This window comes from Vombatus ursinus, unplaced genomic scaffold (genome assembly GCF_900497805.2).
Source record: "Vombatus ursinus unplaced genomic scaffold, bare-nosed wombat genome assembly UNPS02004704.1, whole genome shotgun sequence".
NCBI lineage: Eukaryota > Metazoa > Chordata > Mammalia > Diprotodontia > Vombatidae > Vombatus > Vombatus ursinus.
The window spans coordinates 1,598,407-1,617,003 of NW_020944482.1; the positions used below are offsets into that span (position 1 = coordinate 1,598,407).

The 18,597-nt window shown below is 38.6% G+C and overlaps 1 protein-coding gene across 1 annotated transcript; it reads right to left on the reverse strand.

The window, feature by feature from the left end:
• Window positions 1–486: 486 nt before the first annotated feature.
• On the reverse strand, window positions 487–15,662 carry LOC114027161 (zinc finger protein 397-like). Its single transcript, XM_027841077.1, has 4 exons — window positions 15,487–15,662; window positions 9,063–9,542; window positions 7,934–8,081; window positions 487–1,525 (listed from the first exon to the last, which is right to left on the reverse strand). Exons 2-4 carry the CDS (start codon window positions 9,477–9,479, stop codon window positions 744–746), a joined length of 1,347 nt encoding a protein of 448 aa, XP_027696878.1. The 5' UTR covers window positions 9,480–9,542; window positions 15,487–15,662; the 3' UTR covers window positions 487–743.
• Between the last annotated feature and the right edge of the window lie 2,935 nt (window positions 15,663–18,597).

The window sequence follows — 18,597 nt, forward strand, 5'->3', positions numbered from 1 at the left end:
CCTTAAACACCTCCAAACTGTACTGGAAAACTCTTTAACTCTACTCTGCAGAACTCTTCTACTTTTTTTTGAAAAATTTGATTCCTATGTTCAGAACATAGTATCAAAACATACTAGTACAGTTATATGAGGAGGTTATTCGGTCTTTAGAATATAAGATGCATTTAAGAATAACAAGAGATTTCATATATGGGGTGTAAATGTTATATAGACTTACACACTCATTGTTACTCACAAACTACGCTGGTTTCAAAGAGGGAACTCTGACAACAGAGAGCCCTAGCTATCAATTTTGTTATTTGCAGTAAGAATAGGAATGCATATTTGGAAGTGTAATGTGATCCCATGTGGATGATTAAAAACAAGATTTCAAGAAAAAGTCTAGGGCTGTACTTACTGTAAACATATTGTATCTTCTAAGTAGAATGTAAGCACTTTGAAAGCAGGGAGTCTTGCTATTGCATTTGTACTGAAATTCCCATAAAGTAGATCCTCAATGTTTATTGACTGACTTGCAAACCATTACTAAGACTGCTAGACAAGATTTCAATGTTTTTTTTTAACATTTTTTCTTTATTTGTTATACTAATAGACCTTCTGTCTGGAGGGGCTTCTATACTGTTCAAATAGGAAAACTATGAATGACATTTTAAACTACAGTGATTACGTCAAGGAATTTTTCTCCAGTGTTTTTTTTCTATTGATAACAAAGACCTGAGTTCTGACTAAAAGTTTTCCCAAACTCATGATGCTGAAAGGATTTTTTCTCCACTGTGGCTTCTCTGATGTTTAATAAGGTTTGTACTCTGACTGAAGGCTTTCCCACATTCTTCACATTCATAAGGTTTCTCTCCAGTATGGATTCTCTGATGTAGAACAAGGGCAGATTTCTGTCTGAAGGCTTTCCCACACTTATCACATTCATAAGGTTTCTCTCCCGTGTGTATTCTCTGATGTAAAATACGGTTTGAGCTTCGACTGAAACTTTTACTACATTGATTACACGGATAGGGTTTCTCTCCAGTGTGGATTCTCTGATGCTGAATAAGGCTTGAACTTTGACTAAAGGATTTCCCACACTCAACACACTCATAAGGCTTCTCCCCAGTATGGATTCTCCGATGTAGAATAAGGTGTGAGCTATAATTGAAGGCTTTCCCACACTCCTGACATTCATAGGGTTTCTCCCCAGTATGAATTCTCTGGTGATTAAGAAGATGTGAGCTCTGACTGAAGGCTTTCTCACATGTATCACACCCATAAGGTTTTTCTATAGAGTAGGTGCTTTGATTCCTAATAAAGCCTGAGCTCCAAGTGAAATTTTTCTCCCATTCATTATCTTTATGTTGTCTCTGGCCCAGCAGATTTTCCTTCCTTTTTCTCAGTCTACCCTTATGGTGTTTATCACATTCTGAAACCTGTGGAATATTGCCATTAATATTTCCAGAGACATCCTCATGTAGTTCTTTTTCTGTAGAAATTTCCTGCTTTGGAGTTAAGTGTTCCTCACTCTGATTATCACCACCTAAAATAAACAAAGCAAGGAAATGTCATTGATTCTCAGGAAAACAAAAAGGATTGAAACAAAACACCAAGAATACTAAAAATGTGTATGTATACTACTTACAACAAAGTAGTACTATGGGAAAGGGACAATAAGCCAACTTTAGGACTTGAAGAAACTACAGAGGTTTTAGGAATAATTGACAAAAGTGATTAAATCAATGAAGAAAGCTTACAATATGGATTGTTTAGCATTGGAAAGAGCAGATGACAGGGTGAACTGATTATGGACTTTAAATGTATAAAAAATTTTTATGAAGGAGATGATAATCAGTCATTCTTAATATCTACTAAGTTAAAAAAAAAGACAGGAAAAAGGTTTAGATGAGAGCAGATGATTTTGATTAGTCATAGGAAAGGACATTTTTTAAACATGTGGGTAATAAAATAGAACAATGAGGTTGTGTTGTTTGACCTTTTGATCTCCAAGAAGAAAGTAACCATCTGTTCTAGATAAATTAGATGTTCACCTGCAAAAAGGGTAGGTAACTAAGCTGTGATATGGAAATCTATATTTGAAGGTCTTTTTTTTTTTTTTGCTTAGGCGATTGGGGTTAAGTGACTTGCCGAGGGTCACACAGCTATTAAGTGTCAAGTGTCTGAGGTCATCTTTGAACTCAGGTCCTCTTGACTCCAAGGTCAGAGCTCTATCCACTGCACCACTTAGCTGCCCCCTTGAAGATCTGTTTTTTTAAAGTCAATTGTAAATAGACTTCCTAGGAAAAGGTAAGGGAATGAAACATTTGGAAATGAGGGGGATAAAAATGCAAAACCTGTCAAAACTTTTAAAAACTGCAAGTGTAATTTTACTTGATTTTATCACTAAAGATCATAACATTCTCATTTTAAAAAGTAAGCCAGGGGACTAAATCAAATCTCTTGCAATCATTTGAGTTCTGTAGTAGTAAGAAGTAAGTAGAGCAAAAATAAGTGGGAGGAAACAAGGGACTCATGGAAAGAGTGGGAGGCAAAGGAGGCCTGGAAATGGAGAGAAACCTAATTAAATGAGAAGTTCAGAAAGAGGTGCTGGGGAGCAGGAATAGAGAGGATAGTAGGCAATGGTCGGAATAGGACTAATAAGATATTAATGGTGTGGGATAGAAAAATTACGGAGGTTTGTCAAAACTATGGTAGAAGTCCATAAACACAAAAAAAGGATAATAACTTCTGACCTAAGGAGACATAAGGGATATGCATATTCCAACCATTTTTCTATCTTTAAAACACTATGCCTACAAACTACAGTGGGAAAACCACTTATAAAAGGGTCATCAGGAAGGTTATATTCTCTTCTCCCAACCATATTTAGAATAAACTAAGGGGCATTATATGGCCTCTAAAGAGATCCTGGATGAATGGAGAAGGCAGATGAAAAATGAAAGTTTACAAGCATGCATGCAATAAAAAATAACTTTTGTGAACTATGGGAATGAAGTGAAATTCAAGTTAAAATTTATGGGGGATGGGAAACACTTTAGTTCACTCAACAAGCACTTTTAAAGCACTAGAGCACTGTGTTAAATGCTAGGGAATATAACAAGTCTAGATAAAACACGTTCCCTTACCTCACAGAGCTAATGGCTTATTAGGGGCTAAGACACACACAAAAAGATAATACTTGCTAACTAAAGGTATATGTGCTAGTTCTTTTTATTCACTCTCTACTTTGGGCTGAGGAAGGTGAAATTACTGTGTTAAGTGATGGGGATACAAAGAAGGGCAAAAATAGTTTCTGCCTTCAAGAAATCCACCATCCAATGGGGGTGAGAATATCAAATGTCTATTTAGTATTTTGTATTTGATTCCATTCTATAATTGATTCTATTCTGTAACTACCTAAGCCATATTTCTTTGTCTCTGAGTTAAGTTCATGAGTTTAGAAGTTTAGCTTTCATCTCTGAGCTAAGTTGTCCCATAAATTACCTTAATTCAAAGAAATATATTATGTATACATATCTTATTGCCCATGCACAATTAAGGGAAATCTGTTATCTCATTAAAGAACTTTACAGATCCACGGACAATTAAGAAAGATCTGTTGTCTCGCTAACAAGCCCTGCAAGATGCAGGTGGGCACCAGAAAATGTTTTCTCTCCACTGCTGGCTGTCTTTCTAGTCTGTCAGTACTTAGTGATACCAACTAGCCATGTAAGTAAATACCACCATAATAACAAGATGTAAGGAGGGATGGTTGCTAGCCTTGCATTCCCAACTTCCATCCAACCATATTGGTTTTCATCATCTATACTTCAGAATTCATAATCAATCATATTATTTTCCATCTGTGATACTTCCTGTTCTTTGTTCTCCTGTACTTCCCAAAACTATATGAAGGCTAGTAAGCCCTAACTTATGGTCCTTTAGCTTACTGAGGAGCTGAAAGAATTATTTTATTGGTAATTGCTAGCCTTACCAATAAATTGAACATGCTCAGAACTTTATGCCTCAGTTTACCTTAATTTCAATCACAACAGAGGAGACAACATGCAAATAACTACACTAAAAAAAAGATACACATAGGATAAATTGGAGATAATTTTAGAGAGAAGGCCCTAGCATTAAGGGTGACCAGTAAAGGCTTCTTGCAGAGTGTGGGACTATAGCTGAGACTCGATGGAAGCCAAGAAGTCATATATAAAAAGAGAGGATTCTAGGCATGGTGGACAGCCAGTAAAAATGCTAGTTAACTAAAAATATAGAAATGTAGGTAGAACACCAGAAGTTTGACTTCAATGAGGAAGTTTACTCATTGGCTGAAAGTAAATGTAGGATTGTAGAGTAGGTGAATAAATTTGTTCCTAAGAACTCAGGTAGGTGAACCCTCAACCAACATGAGGGTGTTTTAGCTTCTGTAGGGGCAGAAGATCTTAGAAAGACAAAGATCAGTAAATATTGGTCAGAGCATATGGTGTGGGGTTGAGGCTTCCAGTTAGTCAATAAGTCAAAAAACATTAATGAAGCACTTCCTATGCCAAACACTGTGTTAAGTGCTGGAGATACAAAGAAAGGCAAAAACAGTCCCTGCTCTCATGTACAAATAAGATTTATATGGGATAAATTGGGAATAATCTCAGATGCAAAGCACTAAGATTAAGGAAGACTGGGAAAGGCTTCTTGCAGACAGTGGAACTGAGACATGAAGGAAGCCAACAGGCAAATATTTAGATGGAGAGGGTTCCAGGATCTAAGCTGAATAAACTAGTTTAGAAGTTTAAGTACCAAGTAGTCTGTTCTTTTATAACTACTTCAGGGTACCCGAAATCCTTAAAAATTTCAATACTTTGGTGGATTAATTACCTTATCAATATCTGCCAATGTGATTTCTTGACATTTCTGTATACTACTTTGTTTCTTTGTAAATAAATCTAAAACACAGTCTTTGTGGTCATAAGAATATGGCAGCAGGAATAATAAAGGAAAGTAAGCAGATGCTAGAGTCCAAGAAATGGTAAAGCAGAAGGGCGGATATAAAAATGACATTTAGAATTACATTAAATTCTCTATCTAGGGTATATGGGGTGTTCAAGGAGGACCTGGCACCTCTGGTGTGAGGACTTGCCAAACTCTTTTCTGCTCATTTACCTTTGATGTCTACCTGGCATTGAACTCTCATCTGTGGTTCCAAGAAGCTGAAGCATGTGCAGCAGCCAAGTAGATGGGCTAAACTAGGTTGAGGGTAACTGGGGCCTCAAGCCTGTCAGTGAGTTAGGGGGATGTCTACCCCAAGCATGAGAATACTTCCCCTGAAGGAATGAGTGGATGAGAACAATTTGCTCCAATGGCCATGAAGATGGCTGAAGAGCACTATAGAACATTTAGAACTTGGTCAGACATTGAAGACACTGCATCTTGTGCCATCAACAGTGATCTTGACTTTTGTCTTGCCACTGGACTTAAGTGACTCTGGAAGAGAGTCAGGCTGACAACTTTGTGCAACTCTGCCTCATTTAAATCCAATTCACTCATGAGTCAAGACATCACCCATGATGTCACTGGTCCTCTTTGAAAAAACGAAGGACAACAAAATTCTCTATACTAAAGTCCTTTCCAGTCTTTCCCTTTAGGAAAATGTTTGAAAGGTCAAGAATAATACCTAAGGGATGGAGGCGGAGGTGGAGGAGGTAAGTGAATTAAGATAGAAAAGTGGATCTGGAGAACAATTTGGACCTATGCCCAAAGAGCTATAAAATTGTGCATACCCTTGCATATCCTTTGACCCAGCAATAGTACTTCTAGGGCTGTATCCCAAAGAGATCATAAAAACGGGAAAAGGACTCACATGTACAAAAATATTTATAGCAACTCTTATTGTGGTGGCAAAGAATTGGAAATTGAAGGGATGTCCATCAATTGGGGAATGGCTGAACAAGCTGTGGTATATCAATGTAATGGAATACTACTGTGCTATAAGAAATGATGAGGAAGCAGACTTGAGAAAAACCTGGGAAGACTTATATGAACTGATGCTGAGTGAAATGAGCAGAATCAGAAGAACACTGTACACAGTAACAGTCACACTGATGACTGACTTTGATAGACTTGGCTCTTCTCAGCAATGCAAGGATCTAAGACAACTCCAAAAGACTCACGATGGAAAATGCTATCCACATCCAGAGAAAAAACTATGGAGTTTGAATGCAGATGGAAGCATACTATTTGCTCTCCTTTTCCTTTGTTGTTTTGTTTTATTGCTTTTTTCTTGTGGTTCCTCCCATTAGTTCTAATTGTTCTTTACATCATGACTAATGGGAAAATATGCTTAAAATGAATGTATAGGCTATATCAGATTGCATGCCATCTTGGGTGGGGAAGAAAATTTAAATTTAAATATCTTATGGAAGTGAATGTTAAAAACTAAAAATAAATAAATACTTTTTTTAAAAGATAGAAAAGTAGAACAGTGGTTTAGTTAAGATTTTTGTTTTTCCCATCCTCAGAAGGGATGAGCTATGACCTACCTAAGGGTGGTGCCCCTTTCCCTATTTTGGAGGGATTACAGTATTTATCACTGGGAAAAGGTCCCTTCCAATTACTTAGGAGAATACCAGAGAAGTGTGGTCAAAGAAGGAATTAGGTAGTTTTAGTGGAAGACTGACTATTCTTTTAGGTGGGATAAAATGTGAATTCAAAATAGTATTTTATCATATTGTAAACTTTCCCTTATTCAAGATTCCTATAAATGTTATTTTAAATTGTCTTGGGTTAGAGACATTTCTGAAGGCAAGAAGAGATGTGGCTAGTTTAGACCCCTCTCTCCAAAATAGAAATGCTTGGATTTAAATTAATGTTAAATGAATAACAACATTTTTTTTAGCACACTCATGTCTAAAATTCAGGGTACAATATTAATATTTTATCCTGAACAAATTTAAGTTCCTTAGTATGTAAAACAATAGATGCTCAATAAATGCTGTTGAAATGGAAAAGAATCTTGCATGTATGTGTATATGTGTGTGCAAAAAACTAGCAAAAATCTTAGTGGGAAGGAGGAAAGAAAGAAGCACAGGTAATATGTTCCTGGAAGGTACCAACCATTTTTTTGTTATTTTCTTCTACATCTATTTGCACATTGTATTTGCTCAATAAATGTCTGCTGAATCAAGGAAGAAACTGAAATCAAAGGAAAATTTGATGTACAGGATATCTGAAGCAAGATCAGTCAAAGGAGTGGATTGAGAGATGTTATTTTATGAAACCTGCTAATATTTTCATGACTTTATCAGAATGAAGTGAGGAGAACCAGGAGAACAATTGATACCATTACAACAACACTGTAAAAATGAAAACTTTTAAAGACTTATTATCTCTGATCAAAGCAATGACCAACCAAGAATCCCAAGTACAGATAATGAAGAATACTAGCCATCTCCTGACACAGAGGTGACGGACTAAATAGATAGAATGAGACATATAGCTCTGAATGTGGCTAATATAGAATTTTGTTTTGCTTGACTTTGCGTATTTGTTATGACTGTTTTGTTTCTCTTTTTTTTTTTTGAATGAGGGAAGGTGGTGGGAGGGAGAGAAAACAGATTTTTGTTAACTGAAAGGTATTCAATTTTAAAAAGAAAGATTATTTTAGCATCTAAATCTCAAATTCAAAGTCAGGGAAATTATGAAGAAGTTGTAGTGGAAGAAATAACATTGTAGCAATGTGTGGGAATAGAAAATGGCAGGATTTCATGACAATTTGAATACTGAGAAAGAATTAAGAAATCATAAAATTGAAACTTTATATTGAGAGAGTATGGTATATGGTGGTATCTCCCAAAGTGAGAAGTCAGAGGACTTTTCTGGGGAGGAAACATAAGAGATAATTTGTGTAATTCTCTACTTTCACCCTCCTTCCTGATAAAATCTTGCTTCTCACCTCTTTGTGACTGGAAGTAGGATTCTGTTGACTCACATTTGACCTGGGCCTCCAAAGCCTGGAGCTGAACACAAGAGGACTTCTGTAATGTTCCTAGAAATGTTGACTCCTCCAAAATCTCCTCTTTTCTGTAGGTAGAGTCTCTAACCTGGAGAAAATTAGGTACAGGTTGGTGTCATAAGATTTTTAAAATTTCTTTTTATTAGTCTTTATTATTTTGGAGTTCAGGGTTGCCTCTTCTGTTTTGGAGGTTATTTGCCTGGATGAAGCCTGTCTCATGGGATGTTAATATCAGGTGAAGGCCCTTGGACATTCCTGAGATAAGAAGCCAAAAGGGAGGAAAAAGGAATTTATTATACCTGTAATTTTAGTCAAGGCTTCTCAAGTAATTTAACACTTTTTATTTGTGGAAGGATCTCAACCAGCTCTAACCTTGTGATTATCTTTTGGCATGTAAATCTCCCCTCTCAATTAGTCCATTGTAAATTCTCTAAATGTAGCTTTGTATAAATCTTTAAGTAAAACTTTAGTATGGAGCTTCCCTTAGTTTACCTATAGACAGCAAAACTAAGTCTTCTTAACTTTTATGGCCTTAAAGGATATATGACCAAAAATTATCCTTCTGTCACTCTGATGTAACTGAAAACTATATAAGCCTTGTTAGAACTCTAGTCAAGGATCTGAGTTATTTTTCTGAGCTCTGGACCTATGCTTCAGCATAATAAAAACCTAAGTTTCAACCCCCTGGATCTCCATATGGTGAGTATTATTCAGCAGCAGTTACCTATCACAAGAACTCAGGAATATTTTCTCCATATCACATGTAAGGAAATCACTACAGGGAATGGAAATACAATCTCCAAGAACAGATATCCAGACTCTTATCCCCTCCACTCAATATCCAACAGAGAGCAGGGAAGAACAAGGATTTGTTTCATTAAATTTCTGATAATAATTAAAAGTAGAAGAAAAGAAGCAGATAAAGTTAACCCAACAGAAAACACATAGTTCAAGGGATACTGATGTTTGACAACATCCCATCATTCCTGCTCTATGCCTCTCATTTTTCTTACAAAGACATAACTCATATTGTCTCACAATAGTTGACCCATTCTCTTTCCTTTCCTACCTGCTGATCTGACTCATCAAACTCTTGCTCTAAATCCTCCAACATAGTCACTGCCTGTTCCCCACTCTTTGGATGGTGCTCCTGCAACCAGGCTTGTAGTTCTTCAGGCAGGATGGTCAGGAACTGCTCCAGCACTAGTAGCTCTAGGATCTGCACCTTTGTATGAATATCTGGTCTCAGCCACTTCTGACAAAGGTCTCTGAGTTGGTTCAGAGCTTCACGTGGTCCAGGAGTCTCCTCATAGCAGAAATGCCTAAAACGCTGGCGAAAAATCTCCCCATCAAAGGGTGTGTTCCACTGTAGGTCTGGTTCCTGTTCCCAGGCACAAACCCCTCCCAGTTCCATTTTCAGAGGTCTCTCTTCCTGTGGAGGTCCAGGGGTCAGGGATGCAACCTCCCTGGATTTTGCAGACATCATCTAGATTCAGGGGGTGCCACTTGAAGGAATCAAACTCCAGCTCTTGACTTTCTCTTTCAGGCACTTAAAAGAGAAGAAATTATTGCTGCTATAAAACAGAAACTTCCAATCTTTGTGGAGTTAACTTTAATTCTAACCTTATTTGTTTGCAATAATAGTAGCCCCACTTCTCTAAAGCTTTCAATATGATACAAACTTATCTTTCTTAAAGGCAATTAAATTTTTATATGATTAACTTTTGAGATTTTCACTATACCTCTGTAGATAATTGTTCAGTTAGATCTAGACAGGACCTTAAAAGACATTCTAGGAAAGGATTCTGAGAAGATGGCGGAATAGATCAGAAAATTTCAAGCTCTCAAGATTTTCCTCCACGAAAGAGATAAAATAGCACCTCAGGGAGAACACAGAGTGGTGAAAATAAATAAGATAAGGGGCAGAACAGGGGTATTCCTGGCACAGAGAAGATCTGAAGAAAAATCCCAAGATGAGGCTTCCTCCCTGTGAAGAGTAAACACCTTCAGGCTAGGTACCACTTAAATAACAAGCAGTATACCCTAGGGTTGGTTAGGCTGGGAGGCTGCCTGGGCCCCAGCCACAGGAAGCTTTCCCCTTAGGACAGTGAGAGGAGTTGGGTATCTGAGCTGGGGAAGATCTAGGAAACCTCTGGTGACAAGGAACGCCAGACTCGGCTGTGCTGAGGAGATGCAGTGGGGGCGAGAAGGAACCAGCCCAGACCTGGTAAATGCAGAAGCAGTGGAGCTGGATGCAGTTGGCTGTGAGCACTTATAGAAAGCTGGAGGTGTTGGTTTGAGTTCAAGATCAGAGAGGAAAACTGAAAAGGATCTGAGGCCAGAGGCACCATCCCCCATACCACAGGACTAGAGGTGATTATAAAAACTAAACTATTACCAAAAAAAAAAAATGCACCTGCAAAGAAGAAAGAAGCCAACCAAAGAGAACTATTATGAGAATAGAGAAGACTGGGGTTCATCTTCAGAGGAGGAGACTGAAGAAAAGAAACCCTCTTTTACCTCAAAGAGTAATGTCAAATGGTCTCCTGCCCAAAAAGAATTCACTGAAAAACTTAAAAAAGACTTTAAAAATCAAATGAGAGAGACTAAGGAAAAACTAAAAAGAAAAATAAGAATAATCCAAGAAAAACAAGGAGATTAGGAAAAGAATGCCAATGAATTAGAAAAGAAGATCCAGAATCTTAAGAAAATGACTCCTTGAAAATCAGAATTGGGCAGGGGGAAGCCAGGGAAGTTATATGAGATGAAGAAAAAAAAACCCAAAATATAAAGAATGAAGAAATAGAAGAGAATATAAAATATCTCATAAGAAAAACAATTGATATGGAGAACAGATCAAGAAGAGAAAACATAAGAATAATCAGACTACCTGAAAGCTATGATCAAAAAAATAATCTTGATACAATAATGCAAGAAATAATTAAAGAAAATTGTCCTGAAGAATTAGAACAAGAGCGGAAAGTAGAAATAGAAAAAAACCTACCAATCACCACCTGAAAGAGATCCTACGAGGAAAACTCACAGGAATATTACAGTCAAATTCTGAAACCGCCAGCTTAAGGACAAAATATTAGCAACAAGAAAAAAACAGTTTACATATGGTGGTACCACAATTAGAATCATACAAGACCTAGTAGTGGTAACACAAAAAGATCTCAGATCTCAGAACACTATATATCAAAGAGCAAAAGAATTGGGCTTCTGGCCAAAAATATCACACCAGCAAAGCTGAACAATTCTGAATGGAAAAAAAAAATAGACATTTAATGAATTGTCAGACTTTCAGGACTTTGTTAAAAAAACAAAAACCAAAGCTGAACTCAATAGAAGATTTGACATACAAGAGCCAAGCGAAATATAACGTTCATACCAATGACCAATTACAAGGGGCTCAATAAGGATAGACTGTTTACCTTTAATGTATGTAAAATATAAAACCTATGTTTAAGATTGTTATTAGTAATTAGGTAGCCAAAAGAAAGATTGGAGAAGACTTGAGTATGATATGACTTCAAAAAGTAAAACTGTTCAATAACAGCTAAAAGCGTAATTATCTTATACAAAAGAGGTTCAAGAGGAAGAACCAATGCAGAGGAATTAGACGGGGGAGAGGGGCTGTTAGTTCTGTAAACCTACTTTCATCCAGAACGGATTCAAGAGGGAAAAATACATACACATCTAGAAGGATATAAAAGTCTTCTAAATTTAGAAAGAAATAAAGCTCTAAGCGGGAGAGGATAAAGGAAGGATGTTTAGAGGGGAGGGTGAGGAAATAAGTTAAAAGGGGGACACAGAAAGGTGTTTAGCTCAACTGGAATGAGAAGATAAGGGAAGGATCTGTAGAGGGAAAGGTGAGGGAATAGGTCAAAGGGGTATACAAAAAGGTGTGCAGATTTAGGGGAATGAAATGATATGGGAGGAATTGCTGGAGGCGGGGTAGGTTAAGTAATAGGAGGGTAAGGTAGTGAGTAGAAGTAGAGGAGTTAGGAGAAATAGGAAAAAAGATACAAATATAAAAACAAGATTAGGAGTAGAATCTCTTAGGGAAAGTATATGTTTATTTTTGTATGTGTATATATGTATACATGTATGTATATATCAATATCTCTATATAAATATATCCATGCTTAATTGTAGCCTCGGGATGAGGGAAGAGGAGAGGAAGGGGGAAAAAAACCAAAGTAAAAAGCGTAAAGCAGAGAACAAAAGAAAACCTACAAGGAAGCAAAGGAAAGATGGATAGCTTTCAACATAACTCAGAATTTAATATATAGGCTTTCTTGAAATGGAAAGTTATTGCTATATATTCTGAATCCTCTCCTACATTCTGCTGTGCACATGACATTTTTTTCTTATTTTATATTTAAGTTTATAATGTTTCTTTTTTTCTTATTATGTATTTTAAGTATTTTTATGTATTTAAATATTGTATATTAAGTATTTGTCAATAAGTACAATTAAAAAAAACAAAAAAAGACACTGTAATCTCCTAATTTTATAAATAAGGAGGTTAAATGTCACAAAACCATGAGCTAAAATCATAAAATAAGTGTTAAAACACATACATGTACACAAAACAATGGAGTTGGGGGAAAAAAAAAAAAGCAAGAGTTAGGAAACATTAATGAAATATTCTTCTAGAAGCTCAAAGGAAAGGGAGAGGCTTACCAGAGCAATTCTCTGAACCCAACATATGACCAGTACAGAAAACAGCATTGTACACTTAATGGCAACAAGAAGTCAGGCTATCCAAATAAAGACAGAGGAACTTGTAAAATTACTGTTAGAGAAATGACAAATGCTAGTAGTAGTTCTTCTAAATGCTTACAGACTCAGTCATTCACTGACTTTAAAGTACTCAAATACAAGAATAATGTGAACACTGTGACGTGGTGGAAAGAACACTGGACTACATCCAAATTCTAGTCCTGGTTCTACCACTAACTTGCCTAGCGACCATGGGAAAGTTATTGGTGTCTTTCAGGTATAACATCTGATGGTTTTATGTTAACTGAAAAAGAAGACCTATGGGGCAGGTAGGTGGCACAGTAGATAGAGCACCAGCCCTGGAGTCAGAAGGACCTGAGTTCAAATCTGGCCTCAGACACTTGACACTTACTAGCTGTGTGACCCTGGGCAAGTCACTTAACTCCACTGCCTAGCCAAAAACAACAACAACAACAAAACAACAAAAAACCCTACGAGCTAGCTTTGAGATAGAAAAGTGGTATTTAATCCCAACAAAAAGTACAAATTAGGAAGAGGAAAAAAAGAATGTTTAAATCATTAAAAAAAAAAAAAGGCCAGGACTAATTAATCAACCAGTTTGTGCAGATCTCCATTTGACCCTTAACTATTTGCTTTCATTAAAGGCTCCATTTTCTTTTCTCTATTCCTTCTTTGATAATCTCATCTGCTCCCAGGATTTTAATTATCATCTCTATGCAAGTGACTCATAGATCAACATAGCCAACCTGTGGTCTCCCCAGAACTTCTGATGGCTTATTGGATATTCCAAATCAAATGTCTCAGAGACATCTCAAAATGCAATGTGTCTAAAACTGAACTCATCATTTCTTCCTCCCACTCCAATCTTTACCTCTTCCAAACTTCCCTGATTCTGGAAAGGCACTGCCATTCTTTCAGTGTCCAGGTTCATAACCTCAACATTATCCTTGACTTCTTCCTCACTCTCACTGCACATTCTTGCTGCTTCTACATCCACAGCATCTCTTACATTCAACCCCTTCTCACTAATCACAGTGCTACTCTTAGCTCAGGGCCTTGTTACTTCTCACCTAGATTATTGCAACAGCCTTCTAAATTGGTCTGCCTGGCTCAAATCTCTCTCTGCTCTACATGTTGCTGCCAATGATTTTCCTTAAGCACACATCTGACCACGTTACTGTCCTCATTCAGTAAACTACAGTGGTTCCTTAACTTCTTCTAGAATTAAATACAAACTCCTGTTTAGTTTTCAAAACCCTTTACAACCCAACTCTTATCTTTTTAAGCTCATCGTACAGTAATTACTCCAACTTCCAAACTTACAATTCAGTCAAACCGGTCTTATCCATTTTCCTTATACAGAACATTCCTTCGTTTCCTGTCTCACTGTGTTTGCACTTCTGGTGCCCCATGTCCAAAATGCATTCACTCTCTTCTCACTCCTGCTTCACAGAATTCCCTCCTTCTTGAAGATGCAGTGAAAGCATCACCTTCTACACAAAGCATTTCCTGATTCCCTACAAATGCTTAGTGCCTTCACTCCTAAACTAACTTGCACTGAACTACTTTGATTTGTCTTTATTTCCCTTATATTCTGCATATACTTGTTTTTTTCACCTACTAGAAGTAAGTTCTTTGAGAACAGGGATTGTTTCATTCTTTGTATTTGTATACCCAATATCTAGCACAGGTGCTTGATAAATATTTGTTGATTGACTGATTCATTTATTCAGAAAGTCACGGCCATAGTGAAGACTGGTGAAACAAACAGGAAGGACTGAGTAGTACTGGGGTGTAAACAAACTGCCTTCTGTCATCTTTGTTACCTGGCGACTTCCAAGCCCCTAGTCAAGTCCTGATGTCTGACACCCCAAGGAAAAGTGTGAAGTTCCAGCAAACATATTGGAAGGCAGTAAGTACTGGAGCTGAAAGGGAGCTTGAAAGTAATTTATTTCAGGGGGTCTTAATCTGAGATTCTAGAAGAGATTTCAGGGGGTTTATAGACTTGAGAGAGAAAAAAAAATTACATCTTTATTTTCACTAACTTCCAAGCGAAATTTAGCATTTCCTTCAATTATGAACGTAGGTAACAAGACCGTGAAGTACTAGATTTCACCAGACTGCCAAAGGAGTCCAAGACACAAAAAAGTTTAAGAACCCCGGATCCAGTCCAACTCAATCACTTCAGGGATAAGGCTTGGGGCTCCAAGACACACTGTGTCTTTTCCACTGCTAAATAGTGGAAGAACTGGGATTCAAGCCTAGGGCCTCTAACACCCATAACCAAAACAGGAGAGATGTGTGCATGACTGAAAACAAAAGGGAAAGGTGTGGTGGAGAAGGCTTTTTCTTTTTCTTTTTTGCTCCCAGCCTCGGAAGACAGTTTCTTTCAGTTGCGAGGGTCAGCTAGCAGGGAGCAACGGTGAAGGACGATGCAAATGAAGAGGAGGGAGGGCACGAAGGGAAGAAAATGGGGAGAGGAAGGGAGCAGGGAGAGAGAGAAGGAAACAGCGAGTAAGAGTCATAGAAGGCAACGTATTGAGGAGGAGAAAGGAAGAGGAAGAAAGGTGCAAAGGCGTGAAAGGAGGGAGAAGGGAGGAGAAAGGGTTCGGTGAGAGCCAAGAGGCAGGGCCAAGGAGAGCGAGCCGGTCTGGGTGGCCCCGGGGCCACGGCTGCACCGACCCTCCTTCCCCTGAGACTGCCGGCGGCAACCACCCTGCACAGCTCGGCCCGACCCCACTCACCGCGAACCCTGGACGGGGGCAAGGGGGCAGCTAGGCTCGCTCACTCCTCTTTCAACCCCCAGACACCCACACAAAAGACGTGAGGGGGTGGGTTACAAAGGCCGGAAGTATATATGAAATTTTCGGCCGGCCTAACTCCACAACATAATCCCATTCCTAACAGCCACCCCACCCCACTTCCGGTTGGGGGGGATGTAGGGTAGTGACACCGGAAGTCTGAGTTCAGAGATTCACGTGCGTCACCACTCCAGCGCATCCCTCCCCCTCCCCCCGTCTCCCTCCTCCCCCCTCCGCCCCGTCGAATTCCCCCCACCTCCGCCTAGGGTTCCTTGACACTCTTAGCTCCCTCTACAACATGAATCTGGCTTACCTCCCCCATTGGTTGTACTGTACTTTCTGAGTGCAGGGATAATGCCTTGGGTTTTTTTTTTTTTCTAACATGCAAGTGAATTGGATTTAAGTGAATGAGGGCTGTGCAAAGTCACCAGCCTCACTCAGGAGCCATCTGGGTCCAGTGGCAAGATAGAGATCAGGACTACTGGAGGTGGCCCTGGAGACCTTGGACGTTTTCTGCTAGGGGCTCAGTTTGACTGAGGCAGCGGTTAAGACTAGGTAAGAAATGAGGCAGAGAATGGCTTTAAAAGAAGCCTAGTGAAAAAACAACAGCAACAGCAACTTAATCTGGGAGGAGAGTGCCCTCAGGTTTTCTGGCCAAAACATACTATTATATAATACTATATAATATATGTAATACTATATAGACTTCAGGCCTGGCTGGCACTCTATCTCCTGTGCCACCTAGCTGCCCATGGGGAAAACAAAAACTTAACAAAATTCATTTGGAGGAACAAAGGGTCAAGAATAATGAAAAATGGCTAGAATTTCTTTCTAATATGGTGGCACGGTAGGCCATAGATGAGCCCAGAACCACAACCACCCCAGTAAAGCTCTAAAAATTCACTTGAATACAAAAAAAAAAAAACCAAAGAGAAATTACTTATAATCACCACCAAAGAGTATAAGACTGTACAAAAAGACAAGAAAAAATGTGCCAAAGTACTAAGTCAAGGGCGGCTAGGTGGTATAGTGGATAGAGTGCCTTCCTAGTGTCAGGAGGACCTGAGTTCAAATCCAGCTTCAGATACTTACTAGCTGTATAACCCTGAGCAGTCACTTAACCCTGTTTGCCTCAGTTTCCTCTCTGTAAAATGAGCTGAAGAAGGAAATGGTACTTTTTTTTTTTAGGGCAGCTAGGTGGCACAATGGATAGAGTGCTGGACTTGAAGTCAAGAAGCCTCATCATCCTGAGTTCAAATCTGGCCTCAGACACTTACCAGCTATGTAAACCTAGACAAGTCACTTAACTCTGTTTGTCTCAATTCCTAATCTGTAAAATGAGCTGGAGAAAGAAATGGCAAACCACTCCAATATCTTTACCAAGAAGAAGAGTCAGACAAAACTGGAATGACTAAACAATAACAACAACATTAAGTCAAGGCTTCTTAAGTTGGGGTATATGAACTTAGAATTTATTTTTTTAATGTTTTTATAGTTGTATTTCAATATAATTGGTTTCTATTGTTATATTCTTTATTTCATTTTTATGCACTTAAAAGCATTATTCTAAGAAAGTGTTCATAGACTTCACCAGATTGTCAGTGTGGTCCATGACACAAAAAAGGTTAAAAACTCCTTTTTGAAGCAGAGATGTTGGAAAGCACAGCAGACAGAAACCACAGAAGGGGACTGCCAAACTGATACACAGGGCAGGATCCAAGCAGCCTGCACTTAGACCAAAACAGGATAAATGGACAAGGCAAGGCTTGGGAAATAAAACACTTTTTTTTATTATGTATTTTTTTTGTTTGTTTGTTTTATCACCTAGGACCTTGCAACAGGCTTTCTGCAAGCAAAATCAATAACATCCAGTTGGAGCTTGTCATCTTCACAGCAATGGATGAACATTGGGTATGGGACTGTGGCAGAAAGAGATAGAGAAAGGAACAAGTAAACTTAACAGACAACTGAATCAAAATCAAAGATTTCCTATAGAAAACAGGGCCTCGCCTTGGCCTATACATCCAGAAAGAAGCAGGGCTAGCCCAAGCTATTCAAGAGTACAGGAGGGAATAGAATCTGACTAAAGCACGAAGTCCCAATCCAGAAATCAAAGCTAGAGATAGTAAAGAGGAAAGAAGAGTTATTCTATAACAAGTCCAAGTAGAGTCTATAGAAAAGAATGGCTTGGCCACAGAAACTACAGAGTACCTAGAAGAAATGAAGCAAAAGCAACAAAATGTAATGTTAAATGAAATAAGGACTATGGAGAAAAGAATGGAAAAGAGAAATAGCTTAGAAAAGAACATAGTAAAATTTTATCTAATAAAATTACTCCTTGAAAACTAGAATGGGCTAAACAGAAAGTAGTGACTCTACAATAAATATTTTGAAAAGCCAGAAGATTAAAAAAAGAAGAAAATATATATCATCAAAAACAACCAACCTGGAAAACAGGCCAAGGACAGATAATCTGAGGATAAGATTACCTGAAAATCCTGATACCCTCCTCCCCAACTCCTCCACAAAGCCTGGATATCATGTATACATCAAAACTTCCCAGATCTATTAGAACCAGAGAGCAAGATGAAAACATAACTAATACCCAGGTCTGTGAGGGACCGTCTGATGTTGACTACTGCCAAGTGCAGATTGTGGCAAGATGGGGTAGGAACAAGATATTAGGAAGTAACTGGAGCTCACTCGCCCGAGGCAGGGGCTGTGCTAGGCAGAGTTGTGGTGAACTTGGATGGGAACTGGATACGGAGAAGTAACTGGAGCTCACGCTCCTGAGGCATTGGGCAGTGCTATGTGGAGCTGTGATAAGCTGGAGAAGGAACAGGATACAAGAAAGTAGCCGGAGCACGTGCTCCTGAAGCAGGGGGCTGTGCCACGTGGGAGTGGGACGGGCAGAGAACGAGTTCCCTTTGTCTAGTCCCCTCCCTAGGTACAATGTCAACCCCAGACGTCTCCTTCCTGACTTCCTAGGTCACGTACTTTCCCTTTGTGTAGCACTGACCCCAGACGCCTCCTCCTGGTATCTGGGCCTGACTT